This window comes from Lissotriton helveticus, chromosome 10, assembly GCF_964261635.1.
Source record: "Lissotriton helveticus chromosome 10, aLisHel1.1, whole genome shotgun sequence".
Classification (NCBI taxonomy): Eukaryota; Metazoa; Chordata; class Amphibia; order Caudata; family Salamandridae; genus Lissotriton; species Lissotriton helveticus.
The window spans coordinates 1,072,635,826-1,072,655,102 of NC_136071.1; the positions used below are offsets into that span (position 1 = coordinate 1,072,635,826).

The 19,277-nt window shown below is 45.6% G+C and overlaps 1 protein-coding gene across 2 annotated transcripts in view; it reads right to left on the reverse strand.

The window, feature by feature from the left end:
• Positions 1–19,277, reverse strand: part of TMEM106B (transmembrane protein 106B) — a 104,491-nt gene that overhangs the window by 48,614 nt on the left and 36,600 nt on the right. For both annotated transcript variants that reach the window (XM_078663782.1, XM_078663783.1), the window contains exon 3: positions 17,379–17,442. In XM_078663782.1, coding sequence (XP_078519908.1) covers positions 17,379–17,442 — 64 coding nt within the window. The remainder of the gene's footprint in view (positions 1–17,378; positions 17,443–19,277) is intronic.

Here is a 19,277-nt window from a genome sequence, read left to right on the forward strand (position 1 = left end):
GGGGTGGGAACAAGTGTCCCTCCATCCCACCGAGAGACCCTGGTGTCCATGTTGTGAACCCCCACTGGAGGTGCCTTAGGGCCCTGGTCAGATCTCCCGCTCCCGAGGACAGAGGCATGAGTAAACAGGAATGCAGGATCCACCAGCTTCCCCACCTCACATCTGAAGAGCAAGTGCCAAGCAGAGGGAAAGTTTGCTGGAAGACCCAGATACACTGTGAAGAGGAAGTTGGGAACATGGTTGCCATCATAAAAAGCCTAAGGCAAATATTGAATCAAAACACAGTACGGCACATCAAAAGTCTTAAAAAGAACAATTTTGCCACTTCAGCCGTATAAAGAGAGAACACCGCAGGCTGATGGCAAGCCACATAAGGCCTTAGAAAAGCCATAAAGATGTGCATAGTAGTCCGTAAGTGCAGGGATGTTTGGATTTTTCTGGGTGGCTGGCAGAAGTTGAGCAAGTCTCCCTACACCGGACCTCGCTTTTTGTAAGAGTGGCAACCTAAGTATATCGGGCCAATGAATTAGCAATGCTGGGGGAGGTTTAGGTTTCGCTATGTTTTTTCAAGCACACCCGCGGAGGACTGTTGTCTCAGCATGCATTGGACCCACTGTGCCTCCATGTGGTGAGAGGTTCAATCAAATGTTAACTAGAAGCACGAGGTATGGCAGGTCAATAAAGAAAGGCAGTGAATGTTCATCATTGAGCCAACATCTTACGCTGTTTTGTCATGTTTGATAGACTGAGTTAAAGCCCATAGGCATGGTTAGTTAAAAGTGGAACAACTTGCAATGTTTATTGATATTGAAAGACTCAATCTTTTTATTTTGCTTGTTTGTATTGTATATCTCTTTTATGGCCTGGATTGGCCGAATAAAGATTTCTTGAACTGAATTGAAAGACTCATATTTTCCATTTGTTGAATGAATGAGGAACACTATGGGACAAACACGGTAAGCCAAACTTTTATATCTGCATACAAGACTTGCTCTAGTCATATCTGGCAGGTATTGTGATTTTAGGGTTAGGGACTACTGGTGCACACACCTTTGTAAATGCCCCTGTCCTATTGGTTACTTGTTCTTCTTTTCACTCTGTATCCAAATTGCCTTTTAAGCTCTGCAGCAAGTTGACCATGAGGTTTTACTCCACAAGGGCCATATTCCCAATCACTGTAGTAGCTACTCCATAGTCCGTCTATGGGAATACCATATTGTGTTTTTATTCCCATACATCTTTAGAGCCTTTTCTAAAACACCCACCTTGCCACTCTCTAAGGATTCTGTGGGATTTAGTGGTAAAACAGCTTTTGTGCAAGAGCAACGTTACTTTCTAAACATATGTAGACAAATATGAACATGGAACAGCAGACACCTTCAGTTTCCCTTTACTCTTACATCCAAACGAGCTACTTTGATTGTGCCATGGGGCACTCAGCCGGTTACTACCACCTGTGCTGTTTCCCACTTCTTCAACTAGAGAGAAACCTCTATTCCAAGCAAAGGCTTATACAGACATTCCCCCGCCTAAAGCACCACACAAAGTGTCTTCACATTTATAGATACCCACATTGTTTACAGTATAAACAAGCAAGAATGTTGTGCATGATGCATTGTTTATTCCAGCATTGGAAATTGTAATAATCCAAGTAGAGAGGCGGATACCAATGTAGAAATGGTTATATAATATTTATTCAATGCCACAGAGAAGAACTGGTGTTCCCATCGGAAAGCCAGGGAGCTAACTGACAAGCCAGAATCAAGACAGTCCAAAGCACAATATGACATCAGCAATTATGGAATGTACATCTTAAAGAGATAGGATAAAATACAAGTAAAGGAAATACAACATATCCTCTTCCCTTCCCAAGAAACAAACAAAAAAAAAAAAAAAAACTATGCCCATGCTCACTACTACACGGAACAACACTTACTCACAAACAAAATCTTGCAAGAACCTCGGTGGTCTCCTTTCCCTCTGCTCTCTACCGACTCCAATTCCACTTCTATCACCCTCATTCGAATCCACCCTGCGGTTAGACTGAGGAAAAACAACGCTCTCTTCTGCTTTCTTATACAGAGCCACTCGCCTCAAATTCCAATGCTCCCCATTAAACAAGGTCACAAACCTCTTATGCACAGCCTTGACTTTAAACGGGCCCCTGAATTTGGTCAACCCAACACCAACACGACCTGGTTTCACCTTCACCCAATCATTCACTGCAAAACTACACCTACTCACCACCTCACCTTCATCCTCTTTCTTCTCCAAAATATCAAAACGCAAACTCTCCTTCATCCATGCTGCAACAAGTTTGGTACCAGCAGAACGCCCCCTCATTACACAAAAAGGGATCATCCCAGTCACACCATTCTCAGTGGTTCTATAAGCCCAAACTAAATCATTAACTAACTCTCTCACATTCTCTCTAGATGACAGGGCCATCTGGATAGCGCCCTTGACCATGCGGTTCGCCCTCTCAACCATGCCATTGCCCTGTGGGTTGTACAACGACGTCCTCGAATGTACAATCCCACATTTCTCCAAGAAACTGACCATCTCCACTGAAGTTAATTGCGTCCCATTATCAGTGACGATTTTCATAGGAAATCCTTCCTCCCTGAAAATGTCTTTCAGCATCTCAATCGTGCATCTGGTAGTGATCTCCTTCATAAATTTGACTACCAACCATTTTGATGAAACGTCCACAACCACCAAACCAAACCTCATATCATGGTTCAGTTGATAAAAAGGACCAATGAAATCAAGGCATATAGTGTGCCACGGCACTCCTGGGTCTTCAATTGTTCCACATCCTCCTTGAACACCAACCTTAAGCCTCTTCTCACTCTCCAGACAATCTGTACATCTCTCCACCCACTCAGAGATCTCCCGATCCATACTCGGCCACCAGAAATGCTCTCGCACCCTCCTCTTAGTAAGGGACTGCCCCAGATGACCCTCGTGAGCTATTTTGAATAGGGTGAACCTCACTTCTTGTGGATGAATAAACTTGTCTTCTTTTAAGATGATAAAGCCTTCCTTGTCCAATATCGACAAGTGTTCCAAAACCTTCAGAAATGGACGAAGAGCAGGGGATACACAACTCTCTCTCCTCGAACCCTTCACAATCATTTCCTTCACCTCTCTCAGTACCACATCGTTCCCCATACAACTATTCCACCAACTCCTACTCACTGCCCCTGCACACATATCCACCACTTCACCCACAGCCGCTACAGACCCCTCAGAATTGAGTGATTCCACCCCGGACTTGTCTACCATCTCCCAAGGTAGCGGTAGTCTAGAAAGACCATGAGCTTGGCTGTTCCTCCATCCAGGGATGTACTCCACACAATACAAATATTCCTGAATCCTCGCAGCCAGTCTAGCTAACCTCGCTGACCCCTTTCCGGCCCCGCCAGGTGACAGAATTTTTTACCAATGGCTTGTGGTCCGTCAACAGCTTAAAATTGAACCCCCACAAATACATCCTATAGTACTCACATCCCCATGCTGCAGCTAAAGCCTCCCGCTCAATTATAGAATAATTCCTCTCTGCAGCTGTGAGAGTTCTCGATGCAAAGGCAACTGTCTTCAGTCCAGAATCATGTATCTGAGCTAACACCGCACCAATCCCAACAGCGCTCGCATCCACTGTCAAAACAGACTTGCGTTTGGTATCAAAAGGTGTCAATATACCAGCCTCACATATTTCTTCTTTGATCTTCTGAAAGCAATCTTCCTGTTCTGCATCCCACATAAACTTGCATCCCTTCCTCAATAGCACCTTGATCTTCTCCGTCTTCCCTGCGAAATTCCTTACGAACTTTGCATAGTACTCTATGAGACCGAGGAAAGACCGCAACTGGTCCTTATCACATGGAGCTGGTGCGTTTCTAATGGACTCCAGTAAATCCCTCTTTGGTCTCACCCCATTTACAGACAAAGTGTAACCAAGGTACTCCACCTCCTCCACCGCAAACCTATACTTCTCTTTTTTCAACGTCAACCCTGCTTGTTCCATCCTCTCCAAAACAGTCTTTAAAATTACATTGTGTTCTTCCACAGTCTCCCCAAAAATCAAAACATCGTCTTGGAAATATACCACATTGCTCACCCCCTTCAATACTGCACCCATCATTCGTTGAAAGACCCCCGCCGCAGATGCAAGCCCAAAGGGCATGCGTGTGAACTGATAGATCCCCTCAGTTGTTATAAAAGCAGTCAATGCCTTGGAGTCTTGGTGCAATTTAATTTGGTGGTATGCACTACGGAGGTCGTGCTTCGAAAAATACCTCCCACCCTTCAGCGACAACACCAACTCATTGATATTCGGAAGTGGGAAGTTGTCTACCACAATGTTTTGATTTAAGGTGCGAAGGTCCACACAAAACCTAAATTTGCCGTCAGATTTGGTCGTGATGACGACTGGCGAAATCCATGGTGATGTCTCGATCTGCTCTATCACCCCTTGATCTAACATCTCTTTCAGCATCTTCTTGACCTCCTCTCGTGCAATAAACGGAACCTTCCTGACCTTGTGTTGCATGGGTACAGCATCCTCACGTAACACGATCTTATGGACATATCCTCTCAACTCTCCAATGTGTTCCTCAAACAGACTTGTCATTCCTTCAACTATTGACTCAACAGTTATATTGTCTACAACCATCACCTGTTGTTCAGCTCTCGGGTTGATGATGATATGAAGGTCATACTGTTGTTCCCATCCCAAGATGGCAGGCCCTGACTTTGCTACGTAAACCTTCCCTATTGTAGAGCGACCCTTAAACAAAATTTCACAGGACATGTAGCCAATCAATTCTATGCTGCCTCCCTGATAACCGCATGGACTAATGTCACTGGGTAACAAGCGCACCTCTTTCCAATTCTCTAAGTACATCTCATTTGGAATTATTGTCCAAAATGACCCGGGATCAACCATTAACTCCACTTCCCTCTTGTCAATAACAAACTTCGCCTTAGGTCTTTCCCTCCTACCACGTTCACTTTGACGAGTACCATCACTACCCACACTCAATACTTTACTAGAACCCTCGACACTAGCCTCACTTCTGTTTATTTCTTTTCGTCCTACAACTGCCACCTTCTCACTATTCACCCCTTTGCACATTCTGAAGAAATGACCTTTCCTCCCACATTTTCTACATACTTTGTCCAAAGCAAAGCACTTTTTATACTCTGAGGTATGAAACGTACTCCCACACCTAGTACACATCCTTCCCTGATTTCTACTCCTCTCCCCACCAGCATATCCGGGATTAAACCTTTTCACATCCTTCTCCCCAGAATCTACAGTTTTCTTATTCACAGCAGCGACTTCTTCCTGTTCTATACAAGAGACTCCATTCCTATGACCACCCTCCTTTGCACCATCCTTTTTCTCCATCTCTCTCATGCAGGCATTTGACTCTTCTACCACCTTCGCTATGTCTATAGCTGCTTGCAAGGTGGGATTTTTCGCTGCCCATAGTTTCTCCTGCATTTTTTTGTCTCTGCACTGTACTATTAACTGGTCTCTTATCATTTCCTCTCTTATTTCTCCAAAACTGCATTTTATGGACAACTCACGTAATCTCGTTACAAACTGGTCAACAGATTCCGCTGTTCTTTGTGGTTGGGTATAAAATTTGTGTCTCGCCATAACAATGTTTACTTCTTTCGAATATTGTTTCTTCATTCGTGCCTTTGCTTCTGTGTAAACATTTGTTATCGTTCTCCCATCCTGACTCAACCCCACAGGTAAATACTTGAAAGAGTGCTGACCCTCTTTCCCAAGTGCACTCAGTAGTAGAGCTTTCTTCCTATTGGCACTAAAATCTTTCCCATCCAGTGCCTCAATGTAGTTCTAAAAAATGTCTATCCACTCATCCCACTCGATGGGTGGATCTCCGCTCGCTTGTAAAAACATAGGCGGCATGATAACATTTTGATTCTCCATCGCTGTTTCCTCTTCTGTTGACTTGTCTGCTCTTCCCGTCCTTTAAGAAATCTCAGTGCACTTCACTCAGTTTTTCATATACTACCGTCCATTTGGTTGAACACAACAGTAAAAATTCTGTGTCAATAAATAGTTTTGACTTTCTGTTGTCTCTCCCTTTTTTTTTTTAATTAGATGCCGCCACACAAAGTACAAGCCACCCTTCCTCTTCACCGCCACTCCGTTTTTTGTTTTTTTTTAAAGTCTCATCCCTTTTCTTTTTAAATTCATAAAACGGCACTTACTCTTCTACGAGACTTTTTTTCCACTTGTATGCCTCGTTTCCACCGTTCTCCGCTCTCTCTTCCCTCGCTCGGCAAAGTTGAATTCCAATTCTTCTCTCGTTTCTATCTCGGGAGAGGTTGCCAAGCAACCCGATGTTACTTTCAAAATGGCCGTCACGTTTTTCTTCCTGACGTGGTTACGTCACTACCGCTTCCTGCAGTGACACTCACAGAAGATGGCTCCGTTTCCCTCAGCGTCGTTCTCCGGAAATGAAGAATGCACACTGCGCTGAGATTCTCAGGTGAGTCCGTAGCTTGCTCGCGCCTGGCTGCTCGAGCCCTGCTTCTTTCAACTTTCGAATAATGCTTCCGTTCACCGTGTATGCCTGCGGCCCAATTCGTCTTCCAATTACGACGAATACTCTTCTAACGCGTTGCTTTTCACACGGTCCACACACTGGACAACGCTTGGCTGTTTAGCTTTACGCGCAGTGCACATACTTGATAACATTTTGCCGTCTTCCATGCAAAATATAGAGTAACTGTCTTACACGCAGAGTTTTTGAAACTCACCAGCTGTCCCTCTTGACACGTCTCGTTTGTTAGCTGTAGAATCTTAATACAATGTAGTTTCTGTTCCTGCTCCTTTTTAAGTAGATCTCTTCCTCCTCTTGCGTGGTTCTTCTCACACCAGTGGAGTTCTCCTCCCTCTGTAGCTGTTTAGCTCCGCTAGCTCATCGTCGCCATGTGTAATAATCCAAGTAGAGAGGCGGATACCAATGTAGAAATGGTTATATAATATTTATTCAATGCCACAGAGAAGAACTGGTGTTCCCATCAGAAAGCCAGGGAGCTAACTGACAAGCCAGAATCAAGACAGTCCAAAGCACAATATGACATCAGCAATTATGGAATGTACATCTTAAAGAGATAGGATAAAATACAAGTAAAGGAAATACAACAGAAATCTGTAATGCCTGAATTTTACGAACTCCATGAGGTAAGTGAAGACGTTTAAAAACACAAACAAAATACATCCCTATTCTGAACCTCCTTTTTTTAATAACAATTAAAAAGTCTAGAGGAGAAACCATCAACTTGAGAAACTACTGCCATCCTTATCCTTCACGAACATATTAGGGGATCAATGCAACTTCCTTTAACCCTTTTTAATTTAAGCATACTTCTTTGTTCTCTGTTAAACTCAGGAGTATCAGTTTGCCAAAGTTATAGAAGTTGCAGAACTATTTCAAATAACCATTTATGGGCACCAATGATGAGCATTTCTCTTTTTAAAAAACCCAATATATACTGAAAACTAGAGACTGAATTGAGTTATAAACAGTGACACATAAAGGCGACAAATCACCACCCAACAATAAATGTAGCAAAAACGAAATGCCTATTTACTTTTCAAAAGATCAGCATTTAATCTGGTAACCAGCGAGCAAGAAAAAACATGGGGAAAGCAAGGTCTACCCCTAAATGAATTACAGCCAACTGTATCTAAAAGAGTACAGATATTTGGAAAATAGGTAGAAGGGCAGGGATGGCACTAGTGGAGTTACAGAGGAGTAAAGATAGGGGCCAAGACAATTCGAGTTCAACCTTGTTAACTGCAGAGCCCTGGACGAAGGACCTCTATTGGTCCGAAATGCACTGTGGATTTTGAATTGCACTATTTCGGATGAGGAATTTGGATAGCACTTTTAGATACGTTTATAATGAATTTATGAGAATAAAAACATAGGATAACATTTGACTCAATTGATTATAAATAAATTATAAATGGTTTACGCATCATGAAGATGGAGTTTGGATTCAAGGATTAAACTAAGAAACCTACTGGGGACAATAGGTGGTGCAAACGGGATATACCATCCTAGAAAGGATAGTGTGTCAAGATCAATGGGATCTTGGATGAAAAAACTGAATATTAAATGATGGATACCTGTGGCTACGAGAGGTAGCATGATGATGGAGATGGTAGCTGGATCTAGGGGGAAATGTTCATAATGACAATAGAGGTAATGATGGGGGATAAAAGCAGTATACACAGAACAGGTACAGAAAGTCTTCTACACAATTTGCAAAGGTGTACACATATGAAAGACCTCGAAACTCAGATTTGGTAATGGGATTGGCTCTAAAATTAATGACAAGAGATGAAGAGATTCAAGCAAGGATATTAGACTGGAATGATTAATAGATCAGAAAAGATACTGTTATGTGGGAATGGGCATAGCGATCACTGTTTGGATGATAGAGTGTTTGAAGGGTTCTATTGTTGAACTGTAGTGAAATCAAATCAAATGGGTAAAGGGGGGTATCTATGGACGTGAGCGGGCAGGCAATGCAGATTGGTGGATGCCATTGTGCAGGAAAATGCTTCAAAGAATAAGAAGGGGTAATGTCCAAACTGAGAGCCTTATCAGCAGTCTGTACATCTTATTTTCATATCTCCAAGTAGGTTGTAAATAAGATTATTCCTCATGATGTTATAAGGCAAGAGACTGGTAGCAGGGGAGGGAGGATATACGTGGCAGAAATATGTAGCAAAATAAGCATTTAAGATTGGGCCCGATTAAATAGAAGAAAGACAGATGCAACAAGAAATGATACATTGTAAGGGGCTAAATTTAACCATTTTATGTCAGAAAGATAAAATCACAAGCAAGCCACCCATAATCACTTGGATAGGAAAAAGAGAAGAACCCGAGGAAAGTAAGTTGTAAGTAAGTTATTTATTTGCACAATTAATTAAAATCATTGCAAAGTGCACTAAAAAAAAATGACCGTTGCATAGTGAAAGGAACAGAAGGTACACAAATCAATTGCGAACACAGGGGAATGAGAAATTAAAGGACAGATGATAATGTCACTGGGGGGGGGGGGGGGAGACAGACGCAGACTAGGTCAAAAGACAAAGTTGGGGGAATTAATTTCTGAGATAAACTTAACAAAACGTGCCGCCAACTGCGGGGAGTCGCCCCTCATGCAAGCGTCTAATGCTTCTTGGCAAGTCCTGATGTTAAGAAGCAGCCAAATTGGACGCAGTCAGAAGTTTCTTTGAGCCTGGAGTTTTCGGCATATGCACAGGATATGAATAAGGTTTTCGTCGTCCAGCTTGCAAAAACGACACTGCGATGATATTTCTTTCTTGTATCCTTGGCCGAACTTGTAGGCCATCAGCGGAATTAGGCTGAATCAAAGTCGCATTAGTTGAAGTTTTGTGTGGACTTTCGTAGAAGATGCAAGGTAGGACGGAAGAGTTTTTGGGGCGTATAATTTGGAGACCCAAGGACCATGGGAGAGCTGGGCGACACGTTGCTCATCAGAGTCGCTTGATAGAATTTTAGATTGTTTGGTGAGGAGTTTTGTTTTCACATCGATAGGGACGGGAGATAACCATATGTCCTTCGCTTTGAGGGATTCAAGGCATGATGACAGATATTTGCTCCAGGAGGTTTTGTGGTTACTGAAGACTGACCATAAACAGCTCTTTAAGGTATAAGGGCTAGCATGCTTAGTCTTTAGGCAATAGCTGATGTAGCGTGCGCTCATTATCCATCTCTGGGAGGACAATAAGAATTCTTTCCGGATTTGGCCGTGAGCAGTTGAAGTTGGCAGTCGGAAGACCCTGCGATAGCACGACGATTGAGCTCTGTCCAACCAATTATTCATTTTGTCTTTAAATGATATTGCACCGAAGGAGATTGTGGGAAGAAATTTTGCTGAGATCACTTTTATTAATGGTACTAGGTCCTGGGAGTGCAGAGCGCCTTTCGTTCTTATAAAGCCTGCATTTCAGTTATATGTGCAGAGGCTCTCTCTTTGTGATCGATCCACACTCCCAGATACTTATAGGCGGAAACAGTTTCCAATCTCTTCCCTTCGACGAGCCACGTGATTTTTTTAGTTTTTCCAGAAGATATTGTCATTGCTCTGGTTTTTGACACATTTATCTTGAGCGAATGGGTGGTGCAGTACTGGGCAAGGGAATCGAATAGTCTTTGAAGACCCGCCTGGGTTTGATCTAGCAGGATGGTGTCATCAGCATATTGGAGAGTTTGGATCTCTCTTAACTCTATTCCTGGAGGGAAAGCACGGATGCGTGACAACCATTCTGGGAGATTCGCGAGGTACAGGTTGAATAGCATTGGTGCAAGGGTGCACCCTTGTTTTAAACCTCTGGTGGTATAGATTTTGTTGGAGGTCGACCAGCTTGATGTAACTCGCACTTTTACCCATGTGTCAGTGTGTAGGGCGATTAATGCTTTCAACAACGGCTGTGGAATGCCCCATCTTGCAAGTTTTTCCCATAATTTTGGCCGACTTACGCTGTCGAAAGCTTTGCGAAAGTCAATGAACCCCAGGTGGAGAGCCTTTCCTTTTGAGGCTAGGTTGGATTCCATCAAATGGGCAATACATATCAGGTTGTCCTCGATGTGGCACCCTCTTTGGAAACCAGTTTGGGTGAAGGAAACCAAGTTGTTATTTTCCGCCCATTCAGTGAGTGCTGTTAATAGGATGCTAGCATATGCCTTCCCCTCCACGTCTAAAAGGGCTATCATCCGATCGTTATCGGGGTTGGAACGAGAGCCTTTTTTGTGGAAGGGAACGAGGAGCGATCCTTGCCAAGACTCTGGGATGGGGCCACCCAAAATTGCGGCCTCGTAGAGGGGGGTCAAAATCTGGGCCCATTTTCTGGCGAAGGCTTTGAAAACTTGGGTCGGGATGCCGTTCGGAACAGGGGCGCCGCCCGAGCGCATTTTCTTTATTATTCTGGTTATATCGTCTGTTAGTGTGTTAATGAGGACTGTTGTTCCGTCCTGGTTAGTTAGTTGATCAAAGATGGCCGGGCTATTAGCACTCGGACCATCTGGTGCAGAATAAAGCGCTTTGACGTAGGACTCCCACTCCCAGGGGAGATGTTCGTTGCGGTAGTAGGTTTAGTTGTTTGAGTAGCCTTATTGACCCAGTTCCAGAATTTCCTTTGATCTTTAGACTTTATAATCTCAAAGGCTGCTGCCCAATGCTGTTCTTCTTCCAATTTCTTTTGATTAAAGCGAGCCTTCCTGTAAGCTTTTCGTGCAGCGTTTATGTCCCCCTTCAGAAGGTTGTGATCACTTTCATTGTAGACAGTTGTTCGTTGGAGCTTATTAAATTTACTTTTGGCAGGGGTTGTGAGTTGTTCTTGCGCTAACAGAGTTGTCGAGGTCTGGATGTCCTTTGAGCAGATGTTTAAAGATTTTAAGGTGAAGTGGTCTCTTAAGTTGGTCAGTATAGATTCCCAAGTAGGGGCCGTTACATGGCTAATGTCAGCCAGGAGCCCACTAGTCATAAGCTTGCCCACTTCCGCTTCGATTGCGTCCTGGTTGCTTTCTGACCATCGGAGTTTCTTCACACTCTGTAGCTTAGAAGCCGCCCCTATCGGGTTTATGGTTGGACGTTGAGGGGGGCCCAAGGCAATACTGCATGTTAGAATGGCGTGATCGCTATCTGGAGAGGGCGTTACCAGGAATTGGCGTACCAGGTGGAAGGCCGTTAATGATATCCATACATAGTCTAGGGTGGCCATTCGGAAGAAGGATGAATGTGAGTATGCCGCCGGTCGATCAGTGGCGATCCTGCCGGTGAGAGTGCGCAGACCAAGATGGTTCAGTTTTGTTGCCAATTGTATTCCTTTCGCATCCTTTCGGTGGTACTGGAATTTTGTCTCCGGGATTGCCCACATTGCGTTGAGAGATGTTATTTGAAAGGATCGGCCTTGGTCGGTTTCCAATAGGTTTACATTAAAGTCGCCCATTATCAGCCACAGGTCGGTGGGGTACAAAGTTTCGAGATTGTACATTATTGGGGGTATAGTACTCAGGGTGAGCTCTCGCCTTGCTTTTGTTGGGTGTAAATAAACACATCCAAGTATCATTTTTTGTTTTGGTTTCCCCTTTGCTTGGCTCTTAATCTCAATGCTAATTAAGACGTGATCGCCACTGCCCCTGTACAGGGTTTCTATCTTCGTAGACAGAGTTCTTCACTGCTATCAGCATTCCCCCAGACGCGTGGCCGCCTACCTTGGACGGGATAGCGATAGATTCTATTATCGTAAAGTCTTCCCAGATGGTGTTTTCCAGGGCCCAGGTCTCTTGTAGGGCAAAGATTTCGTAAGTTTTCAGCATTTCTGAGATTAATCGCTCCACCTTTTCTTTTGTTAGGCCCCGAATGTTCCAAGAGCAGATGTTTAAATGATGGGCTATCTCGTGGATTGGTTCGTGGCTGTGCGCGGAAGCCGGCGCTTTACCCTAACACCTGGGAGAGCCAGGACCAGTCTTCCGATTTGTGCGGTTTTAGTATGCATTTACGTGGGCCACCTGCTGTGGAGGCAAATACTTGCAGGGGGTGCTCGATCCATAAAGCTGTGTTTGGCTCCTGTTGGGATCCCCGGAGTATTGTCGATGGCTCAGTTGGATGTTTGTCCTGTTTTTGATCTGGTCTGATGGTAGGAGTCCTTTTCACGACAGAGAGGTTTTTGAGGAAAATCGGGTAATTGGTAGGGGTGTAGGCTTTGGCCTGGATGCCCCATTCGGACAGTTGTTTTTTGCTCTTCATCAGCGTTTCCCCCCCCGTTCCGGATTGGAGAAGGTTACTAGTGTAGGCTCGTTTCTTTGACCAGGCGCGGGGTCTATGAAGGCCACCGTCTCAATGTCCGTGGTGTTCACATTTTCTAAGCCCTTCAGATTCGGACATAGCCTTAGGATGTTACCTCTGTTTAAAATGTCCCATTGACACTGAGACTCGTACTCTGGGTAGAGCAGTATTTTTCTGTGCTGTTGTTGTCCAGGGCAAGGGCCATGGTCCAATTTAACCAGGTTGGTGCTAGGTCCGGCAAGGTCATTACCCAGGGACTCAGAGTTGGTGTGGGTGCTTGGTTTAATCGTTAGTGGGCAGACTGTGTTTGAGGGGTCGCCGCCCGTTGGAGGTTTTTGATGGAAGGGCGCCATGTTGACAGTGCTGTCTGTGTTTGTGTTTGCTTTGGGCTGTTTTCCTTCCTCTTCTGTTCGTGTCAGTTGGATGCCTCCCTCCAGTGTTCTTGCTTTTGGGCTCTGATCCTTGGGGACCGATTTGTGTGTTTTGACCGCTGGGAACAAGGGGCTGTTATCAGAAGGGTTAGCCAGATCGTGATTTTGCTTTGGGCAGTTGCCCGAAGGCTTGCGATACACTGGTGGCTCCACGTAGTTCGGCATAGTTTCCAGGAATTCAATGTTTTCCTCTTTGGAGGGTGCTGGTTTTTTGACCTTATTGGTCAGAACGGTGGGCGTCCTGTTTACAATTTTGCCAAGCCATTGTGTTAGTACATTCCCCTTTCTATTTGCTTTATTTAATTTCTTCAGCTTCTTCTTGTTCTTTCTGGACAAATGAGTGCCTGCTTTTGAATCGTTGTCGTTCTTAGTGGCAGGCCTATGGGGACTTAGTGAGGTAAGGAGGGACACTGTGGTATTGGATTGCGTGCTTGCTTTTGGAGCGCTCGATGTTTGTGAAAAGGAGTTACTGGCTGGGTCCGAAGAGGCGGACAGAAATTGCACAGGGGGGATATTGGGTATTGGTTTGAGCGAAGAGTGGTCCGATTTTGAACTGATGTGGATCATGTTTGGGCAAAGTAGGCTGTTAGAGCGTGGTTCTGATGGTCTATAGGTTTCCGAGGTTCGCAGGTGGATAGGCGGGGTATCATGATTCTTTATTCTGATTTCGGCTTGCAGCCTCAAGTCTTCTATTAATGTTGACATTATATCAGGAAGTGCTTCAAGTTTGTTTAGTAGAGGCTCGCAAATACATCCACTTTGGACGTGATTTAGATGTGCAGTTGCGTTTGCAGTTGGTTCCAAGTTTAGGTTCGCGTCGGGGGCAAGATTTTGGGCCACGTTATTTTGAACTCTTCGTATTAGCGAATTTAGTTGGTCAAGTTTTGAGTCAATTCCCAATATGGAGTCAGCCACCAGTTGTAGGATGGCTATCTGGGTGTCAAGTTTATCGGCGTGCAAGTGAGCAGCACGAGTCATAGAGCTCAAGGCTTTGTTGGTGTCGGCCAAGAGAGCTTCAATTTTGAGCATTCCAGTGTCAGGTTGGGTGACTCCTTGCCCGAGATCCTTTGCGAGTGAGTTTTTTACAGTGGAATAATTAGGAGCCAAGGATAGGTTGATCGATGTATTGATATGTTCTATTGGGAAATGATTGCTTGGGCTTAAAGTGAGACTAAGATCTTTGGTGTGACTGCTGCTAATTACTGACATCCCTTTTGGTGGGCTTACTTTGAGCCCTTCCTCGGGCGAGCCATTAATTCTGGAGCAAACAGAGTCTGGTGCCCCTCTAAAAAAAGGGGTGGATGTCTGTGACGGGGGATCGAAACTGCGTTTGTGGGGGGAATCGTGAAGCGAGCCCCGCGATGAGTTTGTCGCCTTTTCGTGCGCTGAGTCAGATTTCATTGGCGAGTGTTTTAGAGCTTTGGGTCGATGCGTTGTCGAGACCCAGATTATGGAATCATCGTTGCTACCTGCCATTTTTTTAACCTTATACTTGCGGTCTCTATTATCCAGTGCGAGAGTTAAAAGTTTGTTCTCTGGTGGGAAAACAGAGGTTTGGCTTTCAGAGGGTGGCAGGGCAAGCGGAGCAGAGGAGGGGGCTGTGGTCTTGCGCTGAATGATAATTTCCGGGTAAAGCGACATCAGGATGGGGGGGCTGGTGGTGTTAATGGTGCTAACGGTTGTTGAGGAGATTTCCCGTGCATGCCGTGTTGAAGTGGGGCAGTTTGATTTAATTTACTGATCCGCAAAAAATGCTCTCTAATGTCAGCGGTGCTACTACTTTTTGTTTTTGGTGGGTGTGGTGGGCAAGCGGGTTGTGGGAGATTGATGACCATGTTAACGTCCTTGGAGTGCCCCTGCGGGGGCTTTAGAGGGCTAGCGACCGCCGCTTCTGCTTGCCTCGGGTGCAGTTTGCAAGGGGGAGTTTGAGGGCCCCTGCCAGATTCTTGTGTGTATAGCAGTTTCGTCTTTTGGCGCTTGGCGGATTTATGAGGGCGGTAAGTATTTGGAGGTTGAGAGCTGCTCCTAGTGCGCATTGTAATAGAGTAGCAAAATGGCGAAGTGTCTAGGCAGCCGATAGCACTCAAGTTATGGGAGCAGTTATGAAAAGTTGTGAAGTTTTTTAGAAATGATAACGATGGTAATAGCGTTGAAATAGCGTTGAAAGTTGATTGAATGTAGTAATCACCCGCAGTTATCGGGGGTTGATGGGAATCTCTGAGAACTATTGCGCTTATGCTCTCTGCTTGAAGAGGCTTAAAAGGGTTAAAGGCTTTTTTTTATGCTTTAGGTACTTCAGAGAAGGCTTTTTGCGGGGTTTTGGGAAGTTTTTGTAGGGGGCCCTTTGGTGAGGGACCTGCTAATAGGCAGCGGATAGCGAGGTGGCAAGCAGCAAGTGAGAGGGGCAGGGTAGATAGCGAGCGGGGCACACGGGGGCAGGCCTCAGGCAGTGTTGAACCTAGTCAGCGCTGCCAGGCTCTTACTTGGCAGCCGCCTCTAACGGCAGCTGCGCTCGTGTGTAGTTGCTTGCTTCTTGCTTGTGCGCATCCACCCTGGCTCCAGTCGTTAGGGCGTGCAAGGCAGAATTACAGTGTTTGTAAAGCAATTGTGAGGCAGTTGCAAGCCTGTGTTGGGGATGTGCGGTTGACTGACTGCCGGGTGGCCCCCACAGTTGCGCCTCACGCGCGTTTCTTACCACAAGATTTTGCCCCGTGCTCCCGTAGGTCCCGTAATCTGTAGCTCTGTACCCCCGTTTGGGCCCCCCGTAGAACCGTACACTCGGGACCGGCTGATCGGGGCGACCGGGGGTGGAGTAGGGGCGGGCTTACCAGTCCTTTGGGTCCTTTGAGTCCTGTGGGTCCTTCAGAGTTTTGCCGCCGCTGCAGTAAGATCCAATATCTGAAGGTGGAGGATTTTGCAGAGAATTTTGCCTGCGGGCTCGCAGGTATGCTCGCAGGTGTGCGGAGGCCTGCGGGTGTGTAGGCTCACGGAGCGATGGCGGAGCTAGGTAGTAGGCGTGGAGCTAGGCACTAGGCTTGGCGTGGCAGGCCCTGGCGGTGGGTCAGAGGTCAGCACCAACGTTGATGTTAATCCCGCTGGCGTCCCATCGGCGTTCGCATTCGCCAGCACTGCCTCCGCCGCCGCAGCAGCAGCTCGTCTCACTCGCCTGCTCGCCTCGCTCCTCGCCCCTCCTCCTCCTCCTCCTCTTCGGAAACAGTAGCGGAGACAGTCTGCAGTCTACAGAACCCGAGGAAAGATTAATCACATATCAAAATGGCATTTATTAAACATACTTTCTAGTCTGTGGATTGTGATCATGACCAACGTAAATCAGAATAACCTTGAAAAGAGTTTGCAGTGCTGGCCTCTGCACTGATGTTCATGACCTAGCGCCCATGAGCAAAAGACCCAGCAACGTGCAGCAGAAAGCTCCTACGTCACTAAGACATTGATGGCTTGACAGGCGGTTATTCAAAATATGGGTAAATGTTGCTCTTGCACTGTATATCCTACAGTGGTTGGGTTCAGAGGTGGTTAGTAAAGTACCTTTTTGAAGTTACTCAAAGTGTGTTTCTTGCAGCAATGTAGCGCTTTTTTGAGTCCTGCATTAATCGTGATGTAGAGCACTGAGAGTTCTTTATTTGTGATGAAGCACACACGGCAGAAACAACGGCATACACCCATCAGGGCCTCAAGGAATTAGCAGAGAAAAAAATATATATTTGCATGGACAGTCAAAGTTAGGCACTTGACTCTATTATACTCAAAGTCTAAGATATGTAGTGAAAATTGAAGCCAACTGTCTGAAAAAAACGGCTTTAGAAAACCGACAACATTAAGCTACGACCAACCACAGTTGTCTGTTGTACCTTGTAAGGATCTCATATGAGCCCCATCACAGCCATTTCTACCTTTTGTTTATCAATGGCCAACAAAGTTACAAGGACTTAGGCCAGGGTGTTCGGTAAGCACCAAGAGCAAATTTAATCTGGGGTGTACACAACACCAATCTCATCACCACCACAAGTTTAGGTTTAAAACATATATCACATTTCTGACAGTACTTACGTTCTCCTTGGCCGCAACCTCTGATCACTATATGGAATTAGTGCAACCAACTGATTTTCCTGCCCTGCAAAGACAGAAGGAAATTAACAGTGATTAAAATAATTATGTAAGAACATGTGTGCGCACCAGACCGTCAAGATCATTAGTACCTTATGGGTCTGGCAACTTCATGTAGGTCAAGTGCGGGCTCTGTTATATAGTACGAAGTTAGTAAAAACCAGACCAACACTTTCATAGGTTGGTTTCCTGTCAATCACACGAAAAGCAATGCAAGAGTTTATAAAATCTACAACATGGGTCATCTTTTCTCATGAATTTCGGAACACTGGGTCCCAGTTTAAACAACCCTTGCCATTACTTTCTTATTTTTACCACTGTTACAACTGGGGGTCTCTAGTTGGCAGAGGTAGGTACCCCTGTCTAAATAGGGACCCTTGCTTCTAGTCAGGGTAAAGAGGAAACACTCTTTAGATAACCTCTGGTCACCCCCTTGGTAGCTTGGCACAAGCAGTCAGGCTTATTAAAAGGCAATGTGTAAAGTATTTGTACCAACACTCACAGTAACACAGTGAAAACACCACAAACTGACTCCACAACAGTTTAGAAAAATAAAGGTATTGAATCTAAACTACACACGACCAAATCGACAAAAATCCAACATACACAGTTCAAGAATATGGTTGCGAAAGAGTTCTTAAAGTTGCGATAAAAATAATCCACAGTTGCGTGAAAAGTTTACAGTTGCGTCACATTTAGCCAACAGTACCTTTGAATGCAACACAATTCCAAAGTAGAAGCTGGTGCGGTGGAAAACAAGCGATGCGTTGCTCCGGAGACCATGGGGAGGCGTTGGCAACAGCCCCGCTGCAGCAGCGGGCGTGTTGCGATGAATCTGGTCTTAATGGGGAGGAAGGCGATGACTTGTAGGGGTTCCGGTGCGTAGGTTGCGTAGGAAGTTTGTTCTCGCAAAGGCACGATGCGATGATCTGCAGGGGCTGCAACGATCTCCGGTGCGACGATGCGTGATCCAGCGGCGATCTTCCTCTCACAGCTCCTCAATGCGATGGCTCTGCGACGAGGTTCGCAGCGACGTGATGTGGTCCACAAGCAAGCGGCGATCTCACCCAGGGATGACAGGCTCTGCGACGATGTTCGCAGCGATGGTAATCTTCTCGCAAACGAAGGATGCGACATCTCTGGCAGCGGCAACAGGCACTGCGATGATCTCGGCCTTCGTAGCGGCAGGAATTTCCTCGCACTGTCGGGGATGCGCTCCGCAAGCGAGCAATAACTTTTCTGTAGCAAAGTCTCTCAAATCTTGGTTTCCAGCTTCCCAGCACAGGTACAACTTCCAGAGGCAACACAACTGGCCCAAGCACTCTAGGAAGGACAGAGCTCTCTCAGCAGAGCTCAGGGAAGCTGGGGTGAAGTCCTTTTGTTCCTGGGACTTCAAAACAGGGAGCCAGCTCACAACAGGCCCTTGGAGATTCCTTCAAGTAAGGGGACAAAGCAACAACAAAGTCCTTCCCCTCTCCTAGGCAGCAAAGCAACTGCAGATCAGTCCAGCACAGCATCACACAGCAGGGCAGTCCTTCTTCTTCAGTCTTCCAGCTTTCTCCTTGGCAAAGGTTCCTTCTTGTTTCCAGGATGATCTAATTTTCTGTAGTCAGGGGTCCTGTACCTATAACCCTAAAAGTCAATCAATCAATCAATCAATGCATTTATAGAGCACGCTACTCACCCGTGAGGGTCTCAAGGCGCTGAAGGGAGGGGTTGGGTCCTGTCACTGCTCGAATAGCCAGGTCTTGAGGTGTTTCCTGAAGGTGAGGTGGTCCTGGGTTAGACGTAGGTGGGCGGGGAGGGAGTTCCATGTCTTGGCGGCTAGGTAGGAGAACGATC